Consider the following 24,170-nt stretch of genomic DNA (forward strand, 5'->3'; position numbering starts at 1 on the left):
GCTGGCAAGCGGGTTTGGTGCGTTAGCATCAGTGTTCCTTAGGAGTGGTGACTCAGCAGCCGTGGCAGGGTGTGCTCGGGCTCCTTGGCACTGCCTGCCTGCCCATCAGGCTGCCCCGGGAAGAGCCCGGCTCAGCCCACACCACAGGAGCAAAGACTATGGCCGTGGCATCGCATATGGCCCCAGGAGCCACTCGCCATCGCAGTGTGGTGTCTGCAGCCCCCAGCACTGAGAACCACTTTCCACCACCGCACGCTGTCAGCAGGCCCTGGCCCTGGCCCAAGCTGGTTTCCCCCCGTGCCATGGCACCAACAGACCCAGGGAGGGTTGTGCCACGGCGTGTGCCAGGCGCGGGCAGCCACAAGTACCCCCGTGACTTGGCACTCATGCCACCGGGTGAGGCAGCTGCCTGCCCAGCTGGGCGCTGGGCTGGGTTGCCAGCGTGGGCACCGACAGATTATCGGTGCGGGCACGGGCCGGGTTCTCTGCACGCGCCCAGCTGTTCTCTGAGCCCAGGTGAGTGCTGGAGAGTAGCCACGGGCTGGCACTTGCTGCAGCTCATGAGACATCCCTGACCAAGGCATCCCTGCAGCTCAGCCTGCCCTGGCTCCGACACCCACCCAGGTCCCCCCCCGTCTTTCCACATGTTCCTCCAGGTCACCCAGCTGTGCCTTGGCTGGCACAAGGCCTGCAGGGCCAAAACTGCTGGCAGGAGCCACACATGTACTTGGTCTCCAACCCGGGAGGTGTTACCAGCAGCTGCCCAGGTGCTGCCACCCCACCCCACCCCTGCTGCTTGTGACCACCATGACCACCCCTCCTGTCCCCAGAGGTGCCAGCACTGCCCTGTGCCAGCACGGTCTGGCCTCTGAGGCTCCTGCTCGTCCCTTCCCCGAAAGGCCAGGGTCTCCACGCAAGCACAGGGCAGACACCAGCCTGGACAGTACAGTGGGAATTTTACTGTAAAGTTCCACAGGGGTCCTGTCCACCACCAGCCCATGACACCGTCCTGGGCTCCGCTCCCAGTCCCACGCAGGGCAGCTGCTCACCGGCCACCTCCTTCGGTGACAGGACTTGCCTGGGCTGCCACAGGCACCCGGGCAGGGTCGGGGTCAGCGGGGGTCTCCGAGGGTGGCCCGAAGCCACTGCAGGACATTAGGCAGGCCGGTGCCATTGCGCGCGCTTGTCTCCAGCATCGCGATGGGCTGTGTGGCACAGGAGACGATGTCCTGCATGCGGAACAGCGACTTCATCTCCGCCAGCGACATGTAGCAGGGCAGGTCACTGCAGGTGGGAGGGGGGTGGCTGCATTAGCCCACCCCAACAGCTCTCCTGCCTGGCCCAGCCCCTGCCTCGGGGGTCTCCGCAGGCCCAGCCAGCCCAGGGAGTGCAGTAAAGTGTGGCTGCTGCCCCCCAGGACACGCCAGGCTTCCTTGGGTGTCACCCGAGGGAAGGGACACAGGAGCCACCGCAGGCCCTCAGCGTGCCCCCGTGTGCCCCCACCCTCCGGGCTGACCCCCCTCCTCACATCTTATTGAAGACGACCAGCACAGGCACGGAGGCGAGCTGCGCTGCGGAGAGGACGGAGAGCAGCTGGACGCAAGACGAGGAGACCTGGGTGGGGTTGGCGGCATCGACCACAAACTGGAAGAGGAGAAGAAGGGAAAGCGGCGGTGTGGGCATGCCCAAGGGCGGCCCCGCGTCTAGCTGCGCCAGATCAGGGCGCAGTGGAGGGAAATCACAGAGCCAGGGCGAAGCTGAGGGGCCCGACTCCCCGCAGCGGAGCAGGGGCCAGCGCCAACCCCTAGACACAGGGTGCCCTGCGGCTGCATCCCCCCCCGGCCGGGTCTGTCCCTCGGGGCCTTGGCTCAGCGATGGCAGCCACGGGGTCCCCGCTCGTCCGCCGCCGCCGCCCTGCCGGTGTGGGGTCCTGGTGCTGCCGCCAGCGCTCACCAGGAGAGCGCTGCACTCGCCGTAGTAGCTGGGCCAGATGGGGCCCATGCAGCCGCCCAGCTCCCGGAGCGTCGCCTTCCGCGGCAGCCGCAGGTCGGTCAGGTTGGTGCCCACCTGCCGGGACAGGCGGCTCGGTTGGCTGCGCCTGCGCCCCACAGACCCTCGGCCGCACCGGGGCTACCGGCCGGCGGTCCCCGCCGGGCCCTGCCTACCGTGGGCAGCGTGGCCGGGGGCTCACCCAGCTCCGCGGCCCCCTCCTCGGCGCTCAGCTGTGCCGCGCGTTAAGGACACGACGACGCCTGGGAAGGGGACGGGAACGCGGCCCGCCCGGCCCCCCCCGCCCCGCCCCCCCGCCGGGACCGCCCCCGTACCCCCCCCCGGTGCCCCCGGTAACCCCCCCTTCCCCGTCCCCGCTGGATATGGCGGAGCCGCCTGGCCAGCAGGCTCTTCCCGCCGCCCGCCGCCCCCAGCAGCAGGCACGTGGGCACCGCCCGCCCCGCGCCCGCCATCCCGCCCCGCCGGAAGGAGCCCCGCCCCTGTCGGAAGCCGGAAGCGGAAGCGCCCGCGGAGGGGGCGGTGGGGCAGGCCGGGCCGGCGGCGCGGGGGGCGACACATCATGGGGCGCGGCGGCGGCACCTTCGAGCGGCTTCTCGGTACCGGTCGCGACCTTCCGCTCGGCGCGGGGGGCGGGGCGGGAGCGGGGCCGGGGGACGCGCCTCTCGGCCGGGCCGAGGTCCGCAGCGCTCGGCCTCGGGAGCTGGGGCGGGCCCGGGGCCGGCAGGAGCCGGAGCGGCGGGTCCGAGGTTACTGAGCGCCCCGGGGCGCCTGAAGGGGAAGATCTGGCGCGTTCCGGGGAAAATCGGGATTTTTCTCCAGCAGCGCTCGGGTCCGGGGCATCGCCGGCGCCCGGGGGAGCTTTCCCGCAAACACACCAGCGGTTGTGGAGCGGAACCGGGATAAGCAGAAGTGCTTAAAGCAGCCTGACGGGTTTATTCCTTGCAGATAAGGCTACGAGCCAGCTTCTGCTGGAGACGGACTGGGAATCCATCCTGCAGATCTGTGACATGATCCGTCAGGGAGATACCCAGTAAGTGCTCTTTGGCTTTTGGATGCACTACAGGCGCAGCTCTTCTTGTCTTCGCAAGACGAAGCGTGAGGGTCTTGGACCTGTCAGCCTGTAGTAGTATGCGTCTTGTTATCCCCTTCCAGAAAAGCATTGGAAAGGCAGTACAGTACACCCCAATGTGTTGAGGTGCTTCCCTGACCTCGGGAGTTGCGGGTTATCTCTGGCCTGAAATACTCGGAGATACTCAAGCTTGAGCGCGCTTATTCCTTCTCTTCCTAGTTTGCCTCAAGGGAATTGCATAGACCATGAGCGAACTGTACCCTTTTGTTGGGGTGGGGGGGGGTTAGTGGGTTATCAGCAGCAGGCGGAATCTCCGCTCAGATTCCTGATTACCTGAGGATGTGTGCTCTCTTTCTTTACCCAGAGCAAAATACGCCGTCAACGCTATCAAGAAGAAAGTCAATGACAAGAATCCCCACGTGGCACTCTACGCACTGGAGGTAATGTCAGCACAAACCGCGAGCACTGCAGGGGCCTGGTTCACAGGCCAGGGAACTTCCCGTCTTTTATAAGCTTGCCTTCTGGGCTACACAGTCTGCACAGCGTTCCCTGCCCTGCTCAGGGAGCATCGGAGTTGCGGCTTGGAGTTTGCCTCCTCCTGGCTCTTTCATGATGGATCAGCAGGCCATAGTTTTCATTCTTTAATTCTGTCTCGGAGTTAGGAACAGACAAAGCTGGAACTTGAGACACTGTCCCTGGGGGTCTGTCTCTGCGTAGCAGAGGTACAAAGGCCACCGCACAGTGGAAGCATAGCTTACTCTCTAGGGTGGTGGTGTGGATTTCTCTGGCTTGGCTGATGCTGCCCTAATGCGACTCATTGCTGAAGTAGTGCCCCCATCTTGGTGTGCTGGCTGCAGTAACCTGTAACATGTGCTGGGACTCATTGCAGGCCACAGAGAAGGAAGAAAGCAGCGGGCTAATAGTGTTCTTTACCCTTGCAGGTCATGGAGTCAGTGGTGAAAAACTGTGGCCAAACAGTCCATGACGAGGTGGCCAATAAACAGACTATGGAGGAACTGAAGGAAATACTCAAGGTAAGTATATCTTATTTTACCATCGTTTTTGAGTGAGGTTGGAAAAGAAGCAGCTGCAGGAGAAAATATGCATGTCCTCTCTTTCGTTCCCTTTGTGTAAGGAACAGAAGGGAAGCTGTTTGGAAATGCGTTTCAGAAAAGAGCAAACTGTATTGTGTGGTGTGAAGGGATGAGTGTAGGGTGCTAAGGAGTGCCTGCTAGGGAGAGAACATGTCCTGAGAGCAAAGGTAATGTTTGGCTATGTTGTGAAGTGGGGTAGGCATATGCTGTGAAGGCCTAGACCGTTTCATGGTAAATGCTCCTGGCTGCAACACTTTGCTTGGTTTGAGTCGGCAAAGGAAAACAGAGGTGATGGTCTGGCAGTTGCACCAAGGACCTGAGCAGCAGTGAGGTGAATTCCCTCCCATAGTACAGTATGAGACACGCAGGAAGGTGAGCAGCAAGGTAAAAACTGGCAGAAGCTTCCTCTTTATCGTGGCCGTTTCATTGGCCTGTGGAATTGTTTGAGGAGCTTTGCAGGATGTAGACCTGGCTGTTTTCACTGACAAGCTGTTGTCACAAGCTGTCGCTTGCCAGTTTGTTGTGATGCCTGCAGGAGCTCCATGTGTCCTGGACTGGGGACTTCCACAAGTGAAATGGAAATAGGAACTTTATCTCCAGCTCCCAGCCCCGGAACGGCAATGCCCAGACAAGAGCTTGTGGGAACACTGCTGTTCCCTCCTTGCAGCCTCCATCTTCTGCCAGAAATAGACGACCAGGTGACCCAGATATTTGGTGAATGAGCTGTGCGAGTCCCATCATCTTGCACACTGTAGCAGGGTGTCTCTCTCCTGTCACCTTCCTGCTAGGGCTGACTCGGTCTCTGTGCAGGATGTTCTGCTGAGATTGGAACGCTGCCACGATGTGACGGACAGGTGTAGTAGTGCAGCCACTCTGAGCACTGAGGAGACCAGATAAGATCAGGTCAAGAGATTTTGTCGTTCTCTCCAGTCCTTGTCTGCCTCAGTAGTTTCATAACTGCCATGGACCCATTCTCCTCCTCCACTTGGAACTTTGCCGCTTGTGAATGTCCAGTGCTGGTGAAACAGTCTTTGTTCTGATGAGGTTCAGGGCTGTGACATTTGTGGAATGCAGGATTTTGCCAAATCTTCTAGAAGTTTGGAGCTCCAGCAATTGTCAGTAAGTGATAATGTGTGGGCCGAGCTCTCGGCTGAAATAGGAGCTTGACAATGCTCCTCTGGTTCCCCGGGGATTTCTGGAGCAGCTGGTCATGTGAATGCACGATGACTTGGTCAGCTGATGACAGAGCTGTTCTCGGAGGCTGGCTGGGATAGGAACAGGCTTGCCAAGTTTCCTCTGGCTCCTTGAACTGTGATACAACCACCCTTGCCTCCAAAGGGCAGGCTTCCCAGCTGTCCTTTCTGCGTCACATCCCGAGGTAGTTTTACGTATTCCTGGGCAGGAGTCTCGGGGCTGGAGGTGCTGACAGCCTGGTACCGATACCCTCCATTTCTGAGCTTGTGGTGCCCTGTCAGTTCTTGGGTGAGGCCAACTGTGCTGTTCTGCCCAGCTGGGTAGCTGTAGGTTCCTCAGTTTTCTGAGTGCGGGATGAGCAACTCTTGTGAGGAGGTGAACAGAGACGTTGGGCAGGCCAGTGCTTGTGCCTGCCCCGGGGAGCGGCTGAGCAAGTCTCTGTGGGCGTTTGCTCAAAGCATTGTAACCGCACCCCTTTTCAAGTTGGTCTGTGCTGCTGTGAAGGACATTTTCTTGTTTGTGCTGGAGGGGGGAAGTGGGGAAGCTGAAGGAGTATGTAGTACTTGCCGCGAGTTGTCGTTATTGCAGCTTTCTGATGGCTCTTACCTTGCACAAGTACTCTAAAGTCTCTCTTTCCCTGAATGGTATTTCTGGCTCCTCTTCTGAGGGATTCACACAGTCCTTTGGGTCTCAGGGTCTTTTTCTTAGATTTTTTTTTTTTCCCCCTCCCCTCCCTTTCTGTGCAGAGGCAAGTGGAGACAAGTGTCCGCAGTAAGATCCTGTACCTTATCCAGGCCTGGGCTCACGCCTTCCGCAATGAGCCCAAGTACAAGGTGGTGCAGGACACCTATCAGATAATGAAGGTCGAAGGTGAGGACTCTGTGGGCAAAGGTGGGTGGACAATTGGCCAAGCAGCTCTGCTCTGGAGGAGCCTTGCAGGAGAAGGAATGAGTGTCAGGACCCTGCCTGGTGTTAGCAAATTCTGGACTTGCAGTACTGAGCTTTTTCTTGGCGCCCAATACCTGATGAACCTCTTGGAGTGATTGAATCCTGCTGCAAAGAGAGGACAGCCCCGTTGTCCCAGGATCGGGGGCTGCCTTGCTCTGGGCCTCCAGCCCAGCTAGCAGCTAAAGGTTGGCAGTGAGACCTGAAAAGCAGGAGCTGCAAATGTTCTTCAGAAACTGGCAGCAAATCAGTGTGTCCTCTGGGAAGAGATTTACGTGGGGCGGTTCCTTCCTGTCAGGCTTTCATTAGTACTCCAGGATGGGTCCACGCTGCTGCTTTCTGACAGTGTCAGTATGGCACTTTCTCTCTTGTCCCGGGGATAGCAGTGTTCCCGGCGAGGGAAGGGATGTGCTGCTGTCTCTGCCTCTATTTCTGTGCACCAGCACCTCCACAGGCAGTGGCAAAGCCTGGAGGTCCTGGTCCCCCGCCGAGCAGGTGTTGCCACACTCTTGCCATTCAAGGGGTGAGACTCAAAGACCTGCCTGCATGTGCAGCGGGCTTTTTTCCCCCCATGCTGAGTTCAAGATCTTGAGAAATAAGCCTTATCCAAAGGGCCCTGATGTCCCTTACAGGTATGTAAGGGAAACCAATAGGGGATTGTCCTGTGCATTCGAGATAGTGGCTGAGAGCCCTGTACTTTGCAGACAGCAGCAAGTGCTGCATGAGCATTGCCCTCTGGCCTCCTGCAGGAGGAAGATTGCTGTTAGTTGTGTCAGAGTAAGATAATGGTCAGGGCAGGTGTGCTGAGCTGGGTCTGACGTGTGTGGCTGGGATCTACGGCACAAGGCTGTAGGCACCACAGCCTCCCTGTGCCGGAGGAGCCCTTTCACAACAGGACATTCGCTTCTCCCAACAGGTCATGTGTTCCCGGAGTTCAAAGAGAGCGATGCCATGTTTGCTGCAGAAAGGGTGAGCTTTGCTGGTGGGGAGGGAGTTGGCACTGCAGGACAGACCTTGCTCTCCTGTCCCCTTCCTACTAAACCTTCAGTTCTTGCGTTCCTCCATTTCTTGCAGGTTAGAGACCTTGCTGGGTACACAAGTGCTCCCAGCTGTCATGCGGGCAGTTCTGGGGTGGTGTACAGCAATTTAGCCTAAAACTACCAGACGGAGGGGAGAATTGAGCAGGTCAGGGAGTTAGTCTCATCTTACCCTACTCAGTGGCCTTCCAGCAGCCTGGCAGTCTGAACATGGCAGCAGGGCATTGCTAAAGCAATTGCTGTGCAGACACATTCCTAGAAAATCTCTTGCTGACTGGGAAAGTATCACAGTCTCTAGGAATATGCAAGGAGATAACTTGTGGGGATTAAAAATTCCTGTTGAGCTGCAAATGCTTCCAGTCTCCCCCGTTCATGAGAGCACCTTGGTTAGCCGTAGGAGCTCCTGAAAGGTTCAGTGGAGACACTTTCCTTGAGGCCTTCCTCCCCTCCTTACACAAGCTTCCTTAACCCTGACAGGCTCCAGACTGGGTCGATGCTGAGGAGTGTCACAGATGTCGAGTGCAGTTTGGTGTTGTGACACGGAAGGTGGGTGCCACTCCTGTCCCTCTGGGTTCCCTGGTCCTGCACAGCCCCCTGGGACTTGCAGGACTCCCTGAGCCTGTGTGGAAGTGTGTCGGGGCTGGGCCGCATTCCCTGGCCACCGGCAGGGAAGTGCCCAGAGTGTCTGAGTGATGTTGTCTAATGGCGAAGGAGTATCTTGCTACTGCACTGATGTCTCCCACCTTTTGCAGCATCATTGCAGGGCCTGTGGGCAGATCTTCTGTGGCAAATGCTCCTCCAAGTATTCCACCATCCCCAAGTTTGGGATCGAGAAGGAAGTGAGAGTCTGCGAGCCCTGTTATGAGCATCTCAACAAGTCAGTACCCTTTGTGGTGTGTTTCTTTGCCTGCAACAGCTGGGACTGTGAGGGGAGAAGCTTGGCGTGGAGCCACCTTTCTGCAGACCAGAGCGAGGGTTTCCCGAGCTGTGCAGGCTGGGCTGGGTTCTCTTCCTTCCAGGGAACGGGGTTTACAGCTATAGTGTTGTGCAGAGCTGGAGCTCCAGTGCAGAAGAAGGAGCGCTCAGTCTGCACTGTCACCTCTTTCTGACTACAGGAAAGCTGAGGGTAAAGCTGCTGCCACCTCTGAACTGCCTCCCGAGTACCTGACCAGCCCCCTCTCTCAGCAGTCCCAGGTGAGTGGCTGCCCTGTAGGTGATCTAGTGATCCTGACATGCTTGTTGATCCCTTTGTTGACCACCTCCTCATATTTCTTCTTGCAGCTGCCTCCGAAGCGTGATGAGACAGCTCTGCAAGAGGAGGAAGAGCTCCAGCTAGCTATTGCCTTGTCTCAGTCAGAGGCTGAGGAGAAGGAGAGAATGGTTTGTGTCCTGCTTGGCGTGTGGGAGTGGTTGTTGCCATACAGCCCAGATGTGCTGGGCATCTCCTAGCTGCGCGGTAACAGATCTGTAGGTGCGTCCTGGTGTGAGTGAGTCACGGGGCCTGTGGAATGAGAAGGTGAAAGCAGAGCCAGGCACGTGCTGTGTCACAGTCCCAAATCTTGGAACCAGGCTGTGCCCAAGCTGCAAGCCCTGGGGCACACTGGCCTGAGGGAATTGCTCAAAGCATGAGGCTGGGTCTGCTGGCTGTGCCTGGCCATCTCTAGGAGCCTTGTCCATGCAGTGTGCCCAGTTTGTTGCTGACTGGGTGATTTGGAGGAGTCTGGACAGTCCCTGAGTCGACTGGTTTTTCTCTTTTCCAGAGGCAGAAAACAACCTACGCCATGTACCCGAAGGCTGAGCCCACACCCGTCACATCATCAGCTCCCCCGGTCAGCACGCTCTATTCCCCACCTGTGGTACGTTCACGGGAGCCCCTGAATGTGAAGTGGCTGGACGCAGACCTCTTTCCTAGCCCGAGTCTGCCCTGTTTGGGTCAGATTTAGTCCCTGTTCTGGGAGAAAATATTTGCCCTGTTCAGTCCCTTGCTCTTTCACAGCACTACTGTGTTTTCAGCCAGCATTTAAGTGCCTCTGCTGCTTCCTGTAGCTGCAGCATGTGTCTGGCTGAAGGACACAGCTGTCCCTTTTCAGTCTTCTGCTGGTGCTCAGCTCTGGTGGTTGTGCATGGCCAGGTCCGAGGAGGATGTCTGTGTGGGAGCTGTGGGTCTGTGGTTTCTCTGAACTGGATTTCCCTGTCTGTCTCTTTCCAGAATTCCTCTGCTCCCTTGGCTGAGGACATTGACCCGGAGGTAAGGATCCAGGCCTTACTAGTCCACGGCACAGGCTCACTCCTGGCGGGACTGTGATGCTCATCTTCCTTCTCTTTCTGGCAGCTGGCTCGGTACCTGAACCGCAACTACTGGGAGAAGAAACAAGAGGAGGTTCGCAAGAGCCCCACCCCATCAGCACCTCTGTCCCTCACGGAGCCAGCTGCTCAGCCTGGGGAAGCCCACCCTGCCCCACTCGGTGTTGTTGAGGTAAGAGGGGGCCTGGACCTGTGTTTGGCAGCTTCTGAGGGGTGAGAAGCGCCCAACTCCTTCGTTCAGCCCAGTCACGCAGCTCTGCAGGCTGGCTGCTGGCTCTTGACACAGCAGAGTTGAGGCTGACTGGCTGCCCTGTCCTTCCAGCAGCAGTACCAGAACGGAGAGTCTGAGGAGAACCATGAGCAATTCCTGAAAGCACTGCAGAATGCGGTCACCACGTTTGTCAACCGCATGAAGAGCAACCACATGCGGGGCCGCAGCATCACCAATGACTCTGCCGTGTTGTCCCTCTTCCAGTCCATCAACAACATGCACCCCCAGCTGCTGGAGCTGCTCAACCAGCTGGACGAGCGCAGGCGTACGTGGGAGCTGCCTGGCCGTGGGCAGGCATCCTGGCGAGGAGCGGGTGGCTGCCGGGGTTTCCCCCAGCGCTGGGGTTCAGCATTCCCATGACACAGCCTCTCTGGAGAGAAGCCAGCGCGGTGTGCTCTGCCCCAAGAGGGTCCCTGAGGCTGTCCCTTCCCTCCCCAGTGTACTACGAAGGCCTGCAGGACAAACTGGCCCAGATCCGGGATGCGCGTGGGGCTCTGAACGCGCTGCGGGAGGAGCATCGGGAGAAGCTGCGCCGTGCAGCAGAGGAGGCAGAGCGCCAGCGCCAGATCCAGCTGGCCCAGAAGCTGGAGATCATGAGGCAGAAGAAGCAGGTAAGGCAGGGAGGTGTTTCCAGGGTATTCGGGACCGCGTCAGCCAGCAGGCCTGCCTGCACCTTGGGCCAGCCCAGAGCTGGCAGGGACGGCTGCCCTGGCAGGAGGGGATGCTGCGGTGTCCTGGCTTCTAGCTGTCACATCCCTGTTGCCATAGGAGTACCTGGAGATGCAGCGTCAGTTGGCCATCCAGCGACTGCAGGAGCAGGAGAAGGAGAGGCAGATGCGCCTGGAACAGCAGAAGCAGACCATCCAGATGAGAGCCCAGATGCCAGCTTTCTCGCTGCCTTATGCCCAAGTACGGCTGCTGGGCCAGAGACCCTCCTGCCAGGTCCCAGGGGACGTGGCCTAAAGGTTGTTTATCTTCCCTGAACAGCTCCAGGCCATGCCCGCAGCCAGTGGGGTGATCTACCAGCCTTCTGGGCCCACCAGCTTCCCTGGCACCTTCAGCCCGGCCGGCTCCGTGGAGGGCTCTCCCATGCACAGCGTATACATGAACCAGGCAACACAAGGGGGCACGGGGCCGTACACTGCAATGCCTGTTACAGGGACAGGTACATCAGCCAGCTGATCCCAGGCGGATGGAGGCTGAGCTCAAGGTGGTTGCTTCAGTCTCTGCCCTCTCCACCCCAGATCCCAGCATGGTGAACGCCTATATGTACCAGCCGACGGCAGGCAGCGGGCAGGCGGCTCAGCAGGGGCAGGCGGTGCCCACCACCACCCCGGCGTACTCATCCTACCAGCCAACTCCAACACAGGGCTACCAGGCAAGTGAGGGAAGAGCAGCTCGCAGTCGGCTGGGGCATTCTGCGGGGCTGGTGCAACTTGCCCCAGCTCAGTGATGGGATCTCCGAGCAGGAAGGAGAAAGGGCTGGTTGGTCCCAGATCTCCGGATCTGCTGCTGCTTTTGCTGTGGGAGTGGGTTGGGGCTCCCCATGGTGCAGAGGGAAGAAGACACCCTGGTTCTAATGGAGCAGGGAGAGCCCTGCCACTCCTGGGGCCTTGGTTTGAGATGAACCATCGCTGCCTGCGCCACCTCTCACCAGCCTCTCCTCCGCAGAGCGCAGCCTCGCAGTCGCAGAGCATCCCGGCCATCTCTCAGGCCCCCCAGTCGGGCACCATGGGCTACATGGGCAGCCAGTCAGTCTCCATGGGGTACCAGCCCTACGGCATGCAGGTGAGCACTCCCTGCCGCGCAGGCACCTTCTTGGGCGCTGGTGGGGGGACAAGGTGTGGGTGGTCTCCAGCCTGTGCAGCCTTCCATGGTGGCACAGAAGGGGGAGGCCTGGAGGAGGCTGTGGGCCTTCACCTCTGCCCTGTGGCGATTGTGCATCCCCCAGCCCCTCTGACGACCACCCCCTTGCTCCCGCAGGGCCTCATGTCTGCCCTGCCGGGCCAGGAAGCAGCACTGAGCAGCCTGCCAGCCCAGCAGTCCTACCTGCCCGGGCAGCAGCCCCTCTACCAACAGGTGAGTGCTGCTGGCCTGGCCCGGGACAGGGCGGGGCTTGCCACCCTAGAGGGGTGCGTTCGCTAATGAAGCCGCCTCATCTGTTCCAGATGGCACCTGCTGGAGGGCCCCCCCAGCAGCAACAGCCCCAGCCCGCGCCTGCCCCTGTGCAGCAGCCCCAGGGCAGCGGAGAGGCCCAGCTCATCTCCTTTGACTGATCTCTGCCGTGGGGGGGGGGGCGGGGGGGAGCCCATGTAACACTACTCTTCATCTGGAATCACTTCTGCACTTCACCTACTCCTCCTGCCCCCTCAGCCCCCTTCCACCCATCCCACCTCCCCAATCTGCCCCCGGCCCGGGGGATGTGGGACCACAGGCTCCCGCCAGCGGTGCTGGGGCCGCAGGAGCACAGCCCTCCCTGCCGAGACCCGGGCCTGCGGTCCTGTCCCCCCCCGCCCCCGACCTGGAAGCCCGCGGGCCCCGGCCTGCGCCGCGGGGCTGGGGGCCCTTGGCTGGGCTGCCCGGGGTGGGGGCCGCCGGCCCCCCCACCCCGCTGCCCGTCGCCTCGGGCACCGCGCTGTCCGCCGCCAGCCTGGCCTTGTCCGTCCCCCCCCCCCCCGCCGAGCCCCCTTCCCCGCCAGCGGCCTCTCTCCTCCCTGCCCCGGGGGCCCCCTCGCCGGGCCGGGCCTGTCCCCACGGCGCGGCCGCTCGCTCCTCGCGGTGGGGAGGGGGTGTGTGGGGTGTGAACCGAGCGCGAACGGCGACAATAAAGTGTTCGGAACGAGCCGCGGCCCGGTGTGCTTGGGGGGGTGCAGGGGGACCGCCCCGCCGGCGGCCGGGGCCTACCGGAGCGAACGAGTGCCGGCGGACCCGGCGGCTAGAGCGCCGCCGCCTCCCCGCCCCGCCATCGAGAGGAGGCGCCGGAGCCTAGAGCGGCGCGGCGCAGCGCGGGGGCCGCCGGGACCATCGAGCGCGGGGCAGAGCGCCGCCGTGTCCTCTGCGGCCGCCATGCTGCCCGCCGCCCGCGCGCTGCCGCCGCGCCTGCTCCGCCGCCCGCCGCCCGCCTGGCGCTGGGCCGCGGCCGGGCCGCCCGCCGCCGGCCTGCGGGCGCTGGGCACGGGCCGCGCACGGCGCTCGGAGGCGCTGGCCGGGGCGCCGCTGGACACGGCCGCCAAGGAGTACTCGCCCAAGGTGCGGCAGCTGGTGCGGGACATCGCGGGGCTGACGCTGCTGGAGGTGGCCGACCTCAACGCGCTCCTCAAGGTGGGTGGCGCGGGGCAGCGCGGCCCGCTTCGGCCCGGCCCGGCACGGCCCGCGTGCGCCGCCTCACCGGCCGCCGGTGCCGCTGCTCTTCCCGTAGGAGACGCTGAAGATTCCGGACGTGGGGGTGATGCCGGCGGCGGCGGCGGCCGCCTCTCTCCAGCCCTCCCAGGCGGCTCCGCAGGTACCGGGCTCTCCGGGGAGGGGCCGGGAGTTGGGCCCCCGGGGCTCCGTGTCGGTCTCGCGGGTCCCCGTGCGTGGGGGGGGGGTGGGGGGGAGGGCCGCGGGGCCCGGGGCCCGGGTGGGTGTCTTCACCGAGCTCTGGCTGCTTCCAGGAGGAGGAGGAGATCCCGCTCAAGAAGGAGAAAACGCATTTCACTGTCCGGCTGACGGAGCTGAAACCTGCTGACAAGGTGAAGCTGATCAAGGAGGTGAAGAACTTCGTGCCGGGAGTGAACCTCGTGCAGGTGAGGAGGGGGCTGCCCGAGGCTCTGGCCACCCACCCACCACGTCGTCCCCGAGCCCAGACAGCTCCTGAAGCATGTTGTAAGCGGTGGGCTCGGTTCTCTGTTCAAAAGGGAGCCTGGATTTCTGTGTTTAGGAGAACAGTCTGCTTGTGCACACACCTCGGTGCAGAGACATGGATGAGGTGTAGAGCAGGAGTTGGTTGCATCTGTTTGTCTGGCGTTCTTTAGGGAAGGCTGTTCCCTCCCAGCTCTGCTGCGTGGCCGACAACTGAGCCCCTAGCAGGAGCAGTGAGATGAAGAAGGAGGCTCAGAGCAAAGACCTCAAAGGCCTCCATGCCACCCTCACCTTCTCCAAATCTAAGAGCTGCCATGAGCCTCCCTGCAGACCTCAGGAGCAGCCGGGATTGCTCCCTGCAGCTGGATTTGGCTTGCCTTCCCCCTGGCTTTTTCGAGACCAATGTATTGCTGAAGTTAGGCAAGTTTCTCTAATTCACACATTCTGCAATCCATGCTTCCAATGCTTTTCAGAGCTCTTCTTTTTGTAGATGATGCGTCCTCCTTCCTCGGAGGAGACGGGTCTTTCACAGCCCTGTGCAGCATCTGAGCTCGTGCCCTTGACCTGCGATGTAGGCTCAGGACAAAGAATGGGTGATACAGCGGCTATTGCAGAAGCATTTAACATGCTTCGGTTCTCCACTGGGTGGTGCTTTCGTGTCTTGGGGATAATAGTAGCACTTTCTGTTTATCCAGTTGTAAGGAAGAAATGTTGAGTGTTGTAAAATCTGCTCTTATTTGTAGCCCAGGATATCAGAAGGATTTGTAGAAAAGCTTCCGACCCATTCATATTTGTATATTGGAAAGCAAACAATTTGGTGACAGAGAAACCATGCTAGCGAGATAAGAGTTTCATTGGCCCACTGGGATAATTAACTTGCTATTAGTTGGGTTACTCTGGCAGCTGTTTATCCGTTACCAGTCCCAAGCAAACATTAAACAACCAAAATCCCGTAATGGACATGATCAGCGGATAATTAAAAGCTGTCTAGAGAACTGATGCTAAATCAACTTGGCTTAGCATGTGGAACCTGTCAAACAAGCTGGTTACCGTTCCGATGCGGTTACAGGGTTGGTAGATGCAGGTTACTGGGGGTAAACTTTGTCAAGTGTGACTTACCTGATCTGGTATTTTGGTTAAAACACACACACACATGCACAAAACAAACTGCTGCGGAAGGTTGGTTCTGCCTAAAGAGGTTGTATTGAAAGTGTAGCTGATACATTTTTGTTGTAAATTTTATTGCCAACCGTTTGAGGTGTTTTTAACAAGATTTGCAGGGAGCCTGTTCTTGGCCTGTGGGGCTGTTGGTGGTTTGGAAGAAAGCATTGCTAGTAATATCTTTGGACATCGTGTGCTGATGTGACTCAAACAGGTCAGTCCTACAGGAACGACTGCTTGATGAGACAGGCACATTGTCAGCACAAGCCGGGCTTGAGTCCGTTTGCCCCCCTGAAAGCGTCTTCAGAGCAAGCCCAACAGATGCTTACCTCGCATCTTCACCTGTCCTGGGCTGGCCTTCTCGTATGCTCCGGGTGGGGTTCAAAACATGTTGCTTCTGCCCAGCGTCTGTTATGGTGCAGGTCCAGCTTGGCTCAGGCCCTGCTCCTTCTCCTGCTGGGCGCTCTGAACAGTTGCTTCCTCTGACCGAGGCTGCTTTAGAACAGAAGTTAAGCATTCGTGAGCAAGGATCTTTCATGAATAACCTTGGTTGTGTTGCCTGTCCTCATCACAGCAAGCCAGAACAGGCTCCTTTCCAGATACTGTCCTGGGCTTTGGTGGGTGAAGGCATGCCTGCCCTGCCTGCACAGCTACGCCTTCTCATCCCTAGCAAAAAAAGCATTTTCTGCCACCCTGGATACATCATTACTGTGCCCTATGTGAATTAAAACAACAAAAGCTTCTTTCTGTCAGCAATGGTCAATCTGTTGGGTGCTAAATACCTGCAGTGCCAGACGGCAGAGAGCTGGCAGTGGCTTTTCACCGTAGGAACCTCCCCGGGCTTTGTTTTTAAGGAGCTGAATAGCTTTGTTGCTGCTGCTTAGTGTAAGAGCAAGAGCATCTGACTGCAACAGGGGCTCAGCCTCCCTTCCCTTTTTATGGCAGTACTGCAGGAAGTCTCTTTGCATCAGTTCAACAGCTTTTCAGTTTGCCTTAAATATCATGGTACTGCGTAGTATCAGTAGTTTCGTATAAAAAGTCCTGAAAATACCAAGATTGTGTTGTCAAGCATAGTCTGTACTGGAGTTCTTTTTCAGCCAGTACAGTGGATTCCTGTACAGTGGTGTACAAACCCTGTAACAGCCTCTCCTCCCCGCTGGCAGAAATATGTGAACCAAAACATTCGCACTGAAAAAAGTCGACCCAATGCAGGCCGGTAGCTGCCTTGGCAGGTTACCATGTGGTGGCTCTGCATGCGTCCCAAGCACCTTCTCAGACCGGGGCTGCGCGTCCTGGAGCACCGTGCATATGGTGGGAAGAATTTACGGGCTATTACTCGCTGAAAAAGGTCTTCCAGGGCTGCAGTGGATGTGCTGTCACTTGCAGTCAGGTTTAGATGTCTTCCGGCAGGATGTGCTGTAGTTCAAGTAAAAGTCTTGGAGTTCAGACCAGTCAGTGAGTTTTCCTGCTCTGCTTATGCAGAGGTCAGGCTCATGGCTCTAAATCTGTTAATCCGGTTAGTGAAAGCTAGTTTATAAGTCTCGTACTTTGTCCCTCCCGCAGGCAAAGAAGCTGGTGGAGTCCCTTCCGCAGGAGATCAAGGCTAACGCCTCCAAGGAGGAAGCAGAGAAGATCAAAGCGGCGTTGGAGGCAGCAGGAGGGACTGTGGTTCTGGAGTAGGCAGTGGCATCTCACCACGGAGGGACTGGCATGATGGCAGCCTTCCCCGCTGCCGCCTGCCCGGCCGCTGCCCGAGCCGGGGTCCGGACATTTCCGACTGCGAAACGTCCCCTAGTCGTGTGGTGGGAATGTTCTCTCAAAGTGATACGAGAATGCTGTACGGTTCGGCGGGGCTGCTCTCTCGTTCCGGCATCGCGATGAACTCTACCTTCATAAATATCAGAAAAAAACCACCAAAAACCTGTAAAACGGTTCTTCTCTCCAAAATCAGCCCCGCCTGATTGTCCCCTGGGCTCCACCCGCCTACCCCCGTACCGGCACTGCCTATACCCACCGCGCCGCGCAGCAGCCCCCTTCCTCAAGCTGCGTTTTGGTGCCGCAGCCGTTAATCATGCCCCGTTAATTAACGGGGAGGTGCCACCTGGAGGAGGGAGAACCGTGTCCCTGGAGCCCGGGGTCGCCGCGGCGCGGGGGAGCTGCCGCGACGACCCTGGGCTCGTTGCAGCGGCCCCGGTCCCGGTGCCCCCCTCCGCGCCGCCTCCGCTGCCCCGCTGCGGTACCGTGGGAGGGGGCGTGGCTTTATCGCAGAGGCGTGGCTTTGCGTTCGAGGAGGGGGCGTGGCTTATCGCCGAGCGGCGCCGATGGCGGAGCGGCGCGTGTCGCGCTGGTACTTCGGCGGCCTCGCTTCGTGCGGTGCTGCTTGCTGCACCCACCCGTTGGATCTGCTCAAGGTGAAAGGAAAGGGGGGGGGGACACGGACGGGGAACCGCTTTTGGGGGGATGGGGAGCGGTTCTGAGGGGTCGGGGAATGGCTGCCCGGGGGGGGGGGGGGGGGCAGGCGGCCGTGGGGCCCGGGGACACGGCAGTGGGGGGGGGGCGGTTGTGGGGTACGGTGGTGAGGGGAGAGGGACGGGGGGACAGGGCTGAGGGGAGGCGGGGGGGCAGAGTGCCGGCATGTGAGGGGACAGGTGTGGGGCAGAGGGTTCTGGGGAGCTCGGGGTGCCAGCCCTGGGGGCTGTGGGGGCCGTGGAAGAAACCCCGGCCAACCCTGCCCAGGCTCCTGCGTAAGGCACGGCAGTGGCTCCGGGGCCTGCGGCGTTGGACACAGGCCCACTGGGCTCTGCGTCCTCGGGCCAAGATGTCACCTAGGCGCCTCGGACGGCCTGGCATCCCCGCTCCCGCACAAAGAGCGACGCGCGCAGCCCTGTGCTGCCAGCACCCACGGACGGGGCGAACGCCAGCGCTGCCCGGAGCCTTGTGCGCCGGCCAAGCGGCGATGAGCCTGGCAGCCGGGCAGGCTGCGGAGGGGGAGCGGGGGAGTTAGCCCAGGCCAGGGCCTGCCATGCCTGGGGCTGTGCCCGTGGGTAAGGCTCGGGACAGGCAGCCCCTTCCCACCCCACTGCACGGAGAGAGGGGAAGATGCGCCTGGCGCAGGCCCAGGAGAGGAGCCAGCAGCGCTGGCAGGGGGATGCCGCTTCCCCGGTGCTCGGCCTGTTGCCGTGCCCGGCTGGCCCCGGCTGCCCAGCGGAGGTGGCTGGCAGCCCGTGGGGGCTCGCGTCGGATGCCCTGGCAAGGCGCTAAGAAGGGGGATTAGTCTGGCACACGCCTCTAGGTCTGCCTCTGTCTCTGAGCCAGCGTGACGGGTGTGACTTTTGGGCTGCGTCCCCACGTGCTATACCCTGCAGATGCGTAGCCCCTGCGTGCCTCGTGGCTGTGAGCAGCCCAGGCCAGCCGGCTGGTTTTGCCAGCTGAATATTGAACACAGACCTGCCTTTGGCCCAGAGCTCCCTTGCAGCAGGGGCTGGTGCCAGGCGTGGGGAAGCACAAGGGGCCTCAGGGTCCGGCAGGGCAGGGGGCCAAGGGCACTTTGCTGCACCTCTGGACCTTGGTCCCGGTGGGAGGCCACAGCCAGCCTAGCCAGAGGGTGCTCGCGCCCCTGAGCCGGCACTGCGCAGCCACTGGCCGCCCACGGGGCTGCCTGCCCTGCGGCAGCGACCACAGCCCCGGCCAGCTCCTCCCCTGCCCGCCTGCCTGCCCTTCCTGTGGCCCTGTGATGGGAAGGCAGCAGAGCGCTTCCAGGCATGGCTCTGCCCTACCTCCCTGCCCGCCCAGTCCCTCTGTCCCGGCATCCAGCAGCCACTCGCCCAGCTCCCCGACATGCCACAAGCTCTGGTCCCCGTTGTCCAAAATCTGCAGCAGGCCCCTTCCCTGCATCCCCGCTGCTGCCCTGCACAGGAGACGGAGGCTGTTCCCAGCATCCTGCTGCGAGTCCCACGCCCTGGCCGTGCCGGGGCTTCTGTAACGGGAGCCAGGCCTGGTCCCCCGCCAGCGGCCCTTTGCTCTCTTTAATTTTATCTCCTCGGGCCTTTGACCCGCACGTGATCTTCGCAGCATGGGGCTGGGCGGGTGCGCTCAGAACGTGCTCTGCCACTGGCCGACATGGCTCCTCTGACCCAGCCAGCCCCTGCAGTCCCGCTGCCACTTCCTCCGGTGATGGTGGGAAGCGTTGGGCTGCTGCGGGTGGCGAGGGGAGCGCCCGGACACCCGGGCTGTGCCTGGCTGTGGCAGGGAGCAGTTCGGAGCTGGTGAGCAGGGCTGCAGGGTTGTCTTCCTGCCTCTGCGATTCCTGTGGCTGGGGAGAAGGGGAAGTGACTTCTGGAGGCCTGCTGCCTTGTGTGGCGAGGGTGTAGGGCAGCAGGAGGTCATGAATTCACCGGCCCTGTCGTGGTCCCTCTGAGCAAACCCACGCTGATTGCTTGCTCGCTCACATGCTCCTGGATCCTCCCCGCCCCGATGTGGCCCAGGGCCTTTCTTGGCAGAGCAGGCACTGCCACTTCATCTTGGGGCGTGCTGTTGAGGCCACCCAGCTGGGCAGGCGCCTGGGAGGGACCGTGGGCAGGTGCCTCACCAGCCTCCACCCCTCTGATGCTGGGCTGGGCACGTTTACAAGTACTGCTTAGGTGTGGGGAGCCTGGAGCTGTTGGTGTTTGCGCAGAAGCTCCTGCATGAGTGCTAAGGAGTTACCTCGACAAGCACTCGGAGCGGCTGTCCCTGCTCCGCTGCCCTGCGATCTCCTGTTTCTGCCCAGCCCCAGCACTGGGCTGGTGCACTGATGCTGCCGGACTCTGCCCCAGGTCCACCTGCAGACGCAGCAGGAGGTGAAGATGAGGATGATGGGGATGGCGATGCGTGTGATCCGCACTGACGGCTTCCTGGCTCTCTACAACGGGCTCAGTGCCTCGCTGTGCAGGCAGGTGAGTGCCACCGTGCCCTGACGGCCTCTGGTCCCCCAAGGCCAGCACGGAGCTCCTGCCGCACGGCACTGCCCACCCTGTCCGGCAGCTGGGCTGGAGCTGACAGGCTGCCCTGAGCCGCGGGGGCCGGGGAGGTGGGCGCCCAGCGGGACACAGCGGCTCGTTCTCCCTCGCCTCCAGATGACGTATTCCTTGACTCGCTTCGCCATCTACGAGAGCGTGAGGGACCGCCTGGGCCAGGGCAGCCAGGGGCCTCCCCCCTTCTACCAGAAAGTGCTGCTGGGTGCAGTGGGAGGTGAGCGAGGGAGAGGGCCCCTCAGCCCCGGACTCCCTCAGGCTGGAGGAAGCCCCTGACCTCAGCTCTTCTTTGGCTGCAGGTTTCACCGGCGGGTTCGTGGGGACTCCGGCAGACATGGTGAACGTCAGGTCAGTTCTGCCCGCATCCTGGCGCTGCTGGTGAGGGAGGCTTGTGGCTGGTGTGTGGCAGCAGTTGCGACGGTGGGGCGCTCCCCATGCTCCTGACTTTTTTCCTGACCAGGCTGCCCCGTGGTTCGCAGCCCAGTCCCGGCACACAGTTCTGTACCCCGAAGGACCAGTGTTATTTTGCCATTCAGTGTGACAGCTCTGGGCCCCAGCCCCTGCGTGGCCCTCCGGGGGGGTGTGGGGCTGGAGGCAGCTTTCTTGTCCCTTTGCAAACAGGCGACGCAGTCCGTCTGCTGGGCCGCTGCCCTGAGCAAGGGCAGGCTTGCCCCGGGTCCCCAGTGCTGGGGGGGGGTGGACAGCGGGGCACTGGCCCCCTCCTCAGCCCATGGTGCTCTGCCTTCCAGGATGCAGAACGACATGAAGCAGCCTCCTGCCCTGCGGCGCAAGTGAGTGACTGGGGGGCCGGGGCTCCCGGGGGGGCCGGAACAGTGGGGCAGGTGGTCGGGGGGTGCCAGGGCTCCCGGGGGGGCCGGGGCAGCGGGGCAGGGGGTCGGAGGGTGCCAGGGCTCCCGGGGGGGCCGGAACAGTGGGGCAGGTGGTCGGGGGGTGCCAGGGCTCCCGGGGGGGCCGGGGCAGCGGGGCAGGGGGTCGGAGGGTGCCAGGGCTCCCGGGGGGGCCGGAACAGTGGGGCAGGTGGTCGGGGGGTGCCAGGGCTCCCGGGGGGGCCGGGCCAGCGGGGCAAGGGGTCGGGGGCTCTCGGGGCCGGGGGTCCGTGTGGCCGCGGGGGGGCAGCACCGCACCGGCAGCACGGCACCGTGCCCGGGGGCGGCGGGGCCGGGGCCGCGGCCCCGGGAGCTGCAGCCACCGGCTCGGGGCGGCGGGGCTGCCGGGGTGCCGGGGAGCCTCGGACCCTGACACCTTCCCCTTCTCGCTCCTTCCAGCTATTCCCATGCCCTGGACGGCATGTACCGCGTCCTCCGGGAAGGTGAGGCCGTGCCAGCTGGGGTCTGGTGAGCCCGCCTGGGCTGTCCTCGCTGACACTTGGGCGACCGTGGCAGGATTGACCCGGGGAGCTCCGTCTGGGAGCTGCCGTGGGTGCTCGCTCAGCCGAGAGTGGCCGTGGGAGCCGAGGGTCGGGCAGGGGCTGGCACCTCCGCAACAGCTGGCTGGGGCACGGGCCAGGCAGGGCCTGGCAGCCTGCCTGTACTCCGGTGGAAAAGAGAGACCTGCCGGGAACCGCTATGAAAAAGGGCAAGAGGGTGGAGCAGGTGGGAAGGGGAATGAACGGCAGCAGGGAGGAGGTAGGGCTATTCGGAAGGATTCTCCTTTCCTGCAGCCTATTTGCTGTTGTGTGTTTTAAGCACTGTTGTATGAGGAGTCTGGGACACAGACCGGGCAGGGAGGAAGGGAGTGCAAGTAATGTCCCAGGACTGTGCTGATCCCAATCTGTCTGTCTGCAGAGGGCTTGAAGAAACTCTTTTCGGGAGCTACGATGGCATCCAGCCGAGGGGCCCTGGTCACCATTGGGCAGGTAGGACAGCTCTGCCGGGCAGTAGGTGCCCAGGGTAGGGACAGGGGTAGTCCCTGGCATGGCGAGGAGGGGGGACGTGTCACTAATACGCCGTGTCTCCACAGCTCTCCTGTTACGACCAGGCCAAGCAGCTGGTTCTCTCGACTGGGTTGCTGTCAGACAACATCTTCACTCACTTCCTGGCCAGCTTCATCGCTGTGAGCAGGGCTGGGTGCGGGGAGGCAGGACTGGGACTGGGTTTGCCTGCGGCCGAGCTCAGGACCCCAGGCTGGGGCTGTCAGAGCTGCCTCTCAGGACTCTGATGAAGCAGGGCTGGGCATAGGGGCTCCTGTGGGGCTCCCAGCATGGGATTGGGCCCAGGCAGAGCTCTGGGTCTCTCCAGTGACCATGGCAGTCGCTGGCACCCAGGTCTCCTCCGTGAGCCAGAGCTGCTGACCCCCACTGACTCTTTCCAGGGTGGATGCGCCACATTCCTGTGCCAGCCCCTGGATGTGCTCAAGACCCGCCTCATGAACTCCCAGGGCGAGTACCGGGTGAGTAGCCCATCCTGTCCCATTTGCACACTGGCCTCTGCCTCCGGGCGCCTCCTCACCTCTCTGCCTCTCGCTCCAGGGTGTTACCCACTGTGCCATGGAAACCGCCAAGCTCGGGCCCCTCGCCTTCTACAAGGTACCTACCTGGGGATGCATGGGGTGGGCTGGTAGGGTGCAGTGTGGGGAGACGGGGCCGGGCTGGAAGCAGAGGTTAAGGTGCAGAACAGTTCTGGAGTAGGAGCCTTCTGGGCTCTGCTGCCAGCAGCCTGACTGCTTCCTGCATCAGGCCTTCATCTGCCAGTCCCCAGCTTGGCCCTGGAGTGTTGCGAGCCTTGGCCTCTTCTGGGCTTGCAGCCTGGGTCTGGGCACTGCAGGAGCTGCCCTGTTGCACCCGCTGGGTTCCCCAATGGGAATGCAGGTACGGGCAGTGGTGCTCCAGCACTCATTGGATGTTGCTGACCAGCAGACCCGGTCAGCTCTTGGGCCCTACGTGCCCGGGCTTGGTGCAGTCACCCATGTGTTCAGTCTCACTCCTGGGAGGGCCCCTGAAAAGGGGTTTCAAACCCGAGGTTTTTTCCAGATGCTGCCAGTCAGGCATTTTCCCTGTTACAGCCTGTCCGCTCATCTTCCCCAGGCAGCGTCCAACCCCTTTCTGAACCGGGGGCTGTGGGATCTGACTCGGGCTTCTACTGAGATTCTGCCTACGTAGTGGTGATGCCAGCACTGATGTGTTTGGGGGCAGAGGGGTTGATGCATGATGCTGAGATCTGTGTGCACAGCGATGGCTGCGGTGCCTCCCTCACCGCTGTGGCAGTCTCTGCCTGACACCAAGGCCCCAGCTCCTCGGAGCTCGTGCTGCATGCCCAGCCAGCCGCTCCCCCGTGCTTGCAAGCTCGTGCCGCTCCCCAGGGGTTGGGCTGCTGGGCACCCTTGGCACTCACAGGGAAGCCCAGGGCCAGGCACACACTGACTCTCCACCTTCTCGCTGTCCCCTTCCAGGGCTTCGTTCCTGCTGCCATCCGGCTCATTCCTCACACCGTCCTCACCTTTGTCTTCCTGGAGCAGCTGCGCAAATACTTTGGGATCAAAGTGATCACCTGAGTAGGAGGGATGGGACCCTGCCTCGCCCCAGGGGGGTGAGCGTGCAGGTCACCGCTGAGATCCCAGAACCCCTCTCCGCTGTCTGGGGCCAGCGCCGTTCCCCCTACCCCTCATCCCCACTCCTGTGCCTTGCCAGTGCCTGTGGCCAGCCAGTCCCGGTCTCCCCTTTCCTCTCTCACCCCCATTCTCAGCATCTCTGTTACCTCTGGGATATTCTTGGGCCTCTTGTCCCCTCTGCACTGTTTGTTTGGGGGTTTTTTTGCTGTCTTCCCACTGCCCTACTGGCCACAAGTTCTGCCCTTGCCTCCCTCAGCCCTGTCCCATATGGGCTGCCAGGAGCAGGACCACGCTGTCCTGGGGAGGACGGGGGATCCCGCCTTCTGGCTCCGTGCCTGGTCACAGAGCCCACGGGGCTGGGGGGTCCAGTGACCACACTGCAGCCGGGCCCATGCTGGGGGCTGTGGGGCTGGCTCACTCCCAGCCTCTGCTGCCAGCAGCAAGGGGAGACGCAGGTTTGGCACAGCGAGGCCCTGTCCTCCCTTAGTGCCTCTGGCCCCACGTGCTCCTCCGCTGACCCCAGGGCAGCCTGGCATCCCTGCTCCGCTTCCCAGCCTCCCCAAACACCCCCTGCTCCTGCTTGGCCAAAACTCACCAGCGCCCGACGGCTGCTGGGCTCTTCAGGGATTGTGCCTCATACCAATGATGACAGAGAACGGACGCCGC

The 24,170-nt window shown here is 61.6% G+C and overlaps 4 protein-coding genes across 8 annotated transcripts; 3 read left to right on the top strand and 1 right to left on the bottom strand.

Annotated features, from left to right (window-relative positions):
* Nucleotides 1-939: 939 nt before the first annotated feature.
* Nucleotides 940-2,483, bottom strand: ARL16 (ARF like GTPase 16). Its single transcript, XM_069799532.1, has 5 exons — nucleotides 2,374-2,483; nucleotides 2,166-2,223; nucleotides 1,954-2,067; nucleotides 1,529-1,644; nucleotides 940-1,284 (listed from the first exon to the last, which is right to left on the bottom strand). Exons 1-5 carry the CDS (start codon nucleotides 2,460-2,462, stop codon nucleotides 1,113-1,115), a joined length of 549 nt encoding a protein of 182 aa, XP_069655633.1. The 5' UTR covers nucleotides 2,463-2,483; the 3' UTR covers nucleotides 940-1,112.
* On the top strand, nucleotides 2,484-12,397 carry HGS (hepatocyte growth factor-regulated tyrosine kinase substrate). Of its 3 annotated transcripts, none has more exons than XM_069799527.1 (21): nucleotides 2,484-2,606; nucleotides 2,956-3,040; nucleotides 3,444-3,519; nucleotides 4,021-4,113; nucleotides 6,114-6,237; nucleotides 7,229-7,281; nucleotides 7,827-7,895; nucleotides 8,102-8,226; nucleotides 8,465-8,543; nucleotides 8,631-8,729; nucleotides 9,110-9,205; nucleotides 9,559-9,597; nucleotides 9,682-9,825; nucleotides 9,976-10,189; nucleotides 10,363-10,535; nucleotides 10,693-10,833; nucleotides 10,912-11,089; nucleotides 11,169-11,302; nucleotides 11,596-11,712; nucleotides 11,908-12,003; nucleotides 12,093-12,397. In XM_069799527.1, the coding sequence occupies exons 1-21, from the start codon at nucleotides 2,570-2,572 to the stop codon at nucleotides 12,198-12,200; spliced, it is 2,280 nt and encodes a 759-aa protein (XP_069655628.1). In that variant the 5' UTR covers nucleotides 2,484-2,569; the 3' UTR covers nucleotides 12,201-12,397. The 3 variants fall into 3 exon arrangements, with proteins under 3 accessions (XP_069655628.1, XP_069655631.1, XP_069655627.1); XM_069799530.1 differs by having other exon boundaries at nucleotides 9,979-10,189; XM_069799526.1 differs by having other exon boundaries at nucleotides 8,465-8,729; nucleotides 9,979-10,189.
* Nucleotides 12,398-12,958: 561 nt separating this feature from the next.
* On the top strand, nucleotides 12,959-16,860 carry MRPL12 (mitochondrial ribosomal protein L12). The gene is made up of 4 exons (XM_069799531.1): nucleotides 12,959-13,245; nucleotides 13,343-13,426; nucleotides 13,578-13,709; nucleotides 16,489-16,860. The coding sequence occupies exons 1-4, from the start codon at nucleotides 12,991-12,993 to the stop codon at nucleotides 16,603-16,605; spliced, it is 588 nt and encodes a 195-aa protein (XP_069655632.1). The 5' UTR covers nucleotides 12,959-12,990; the 3' UTR covers nucleotides 16,606-16,860.
* A 347-nt stretch (nucleotides 16,861-17,207) lies between these two features.
* On the top strand, nucleotides 17,208-23,683 carry SLC25A10 (solute carrier family 25 member 10). Of its 3 annotated transcripts, none has more exons than XM_069799534.1 (12): nucleotides 17,208-17,336; nucleotides 19,740-19,859; nucleotides 20,040-20,154; nucleotides 20,237-20,285; nucleotides 20,687-20,728; nucleotides 21,224-21,267; nucleotides 21,743-21,813; nucleotides 21,918-22,010; nucleotides 22,269-22,346; nucleotides 22,426-22,482; nucleotides 22,959-23,057; nucleotides 23,346-23,544. In XM_069799534.1, exons 1-11 carry the CDS (start codon nucleotides 17,247-17,249, stop codon nucleotides 23,037-23,039), a joined length of 840 nt encoding a protein of 279 aa, XP_069655635.1. In that variant the 5' UTR covers nucleotides 17,208-17,246; the 3' UTR covers nucleotides 23,040-23,057; nucleotides 23,346-23,544. The 3 variants fall into 3 exon arrangements, with proteins under 3 accessions (XP_069655635.1, XP_069655636.1, XP_069655634.1); XM_069799535.1 differs by having other exon boundaries at nucleotides 22,981-23,057; XM_069799533.1 differs by lacking the exon at nucleotides 22,959-23,057 and having other exon boundaries at nucleotides 23,346-23,683.
* The last annotated feature ends 487 nt before the right edge of the window (nucleotides 23,684-24,170 follow it).

The sequence above is a fragment of the Haliaeetus albicilla genome, chromosome 12 (genome assembly GCF_947461875.1).
Source record: "Haliaeetus albicilla chromosome 12, bHalAlb1.1, whole genome shotgun sequence".
Lineage (NCBI taxonomy): Eukaryota > Metazoa > Chordata > Aves > Accipitriformes > Accipitridae > Haliaeetus > Haliaeetus albicilla.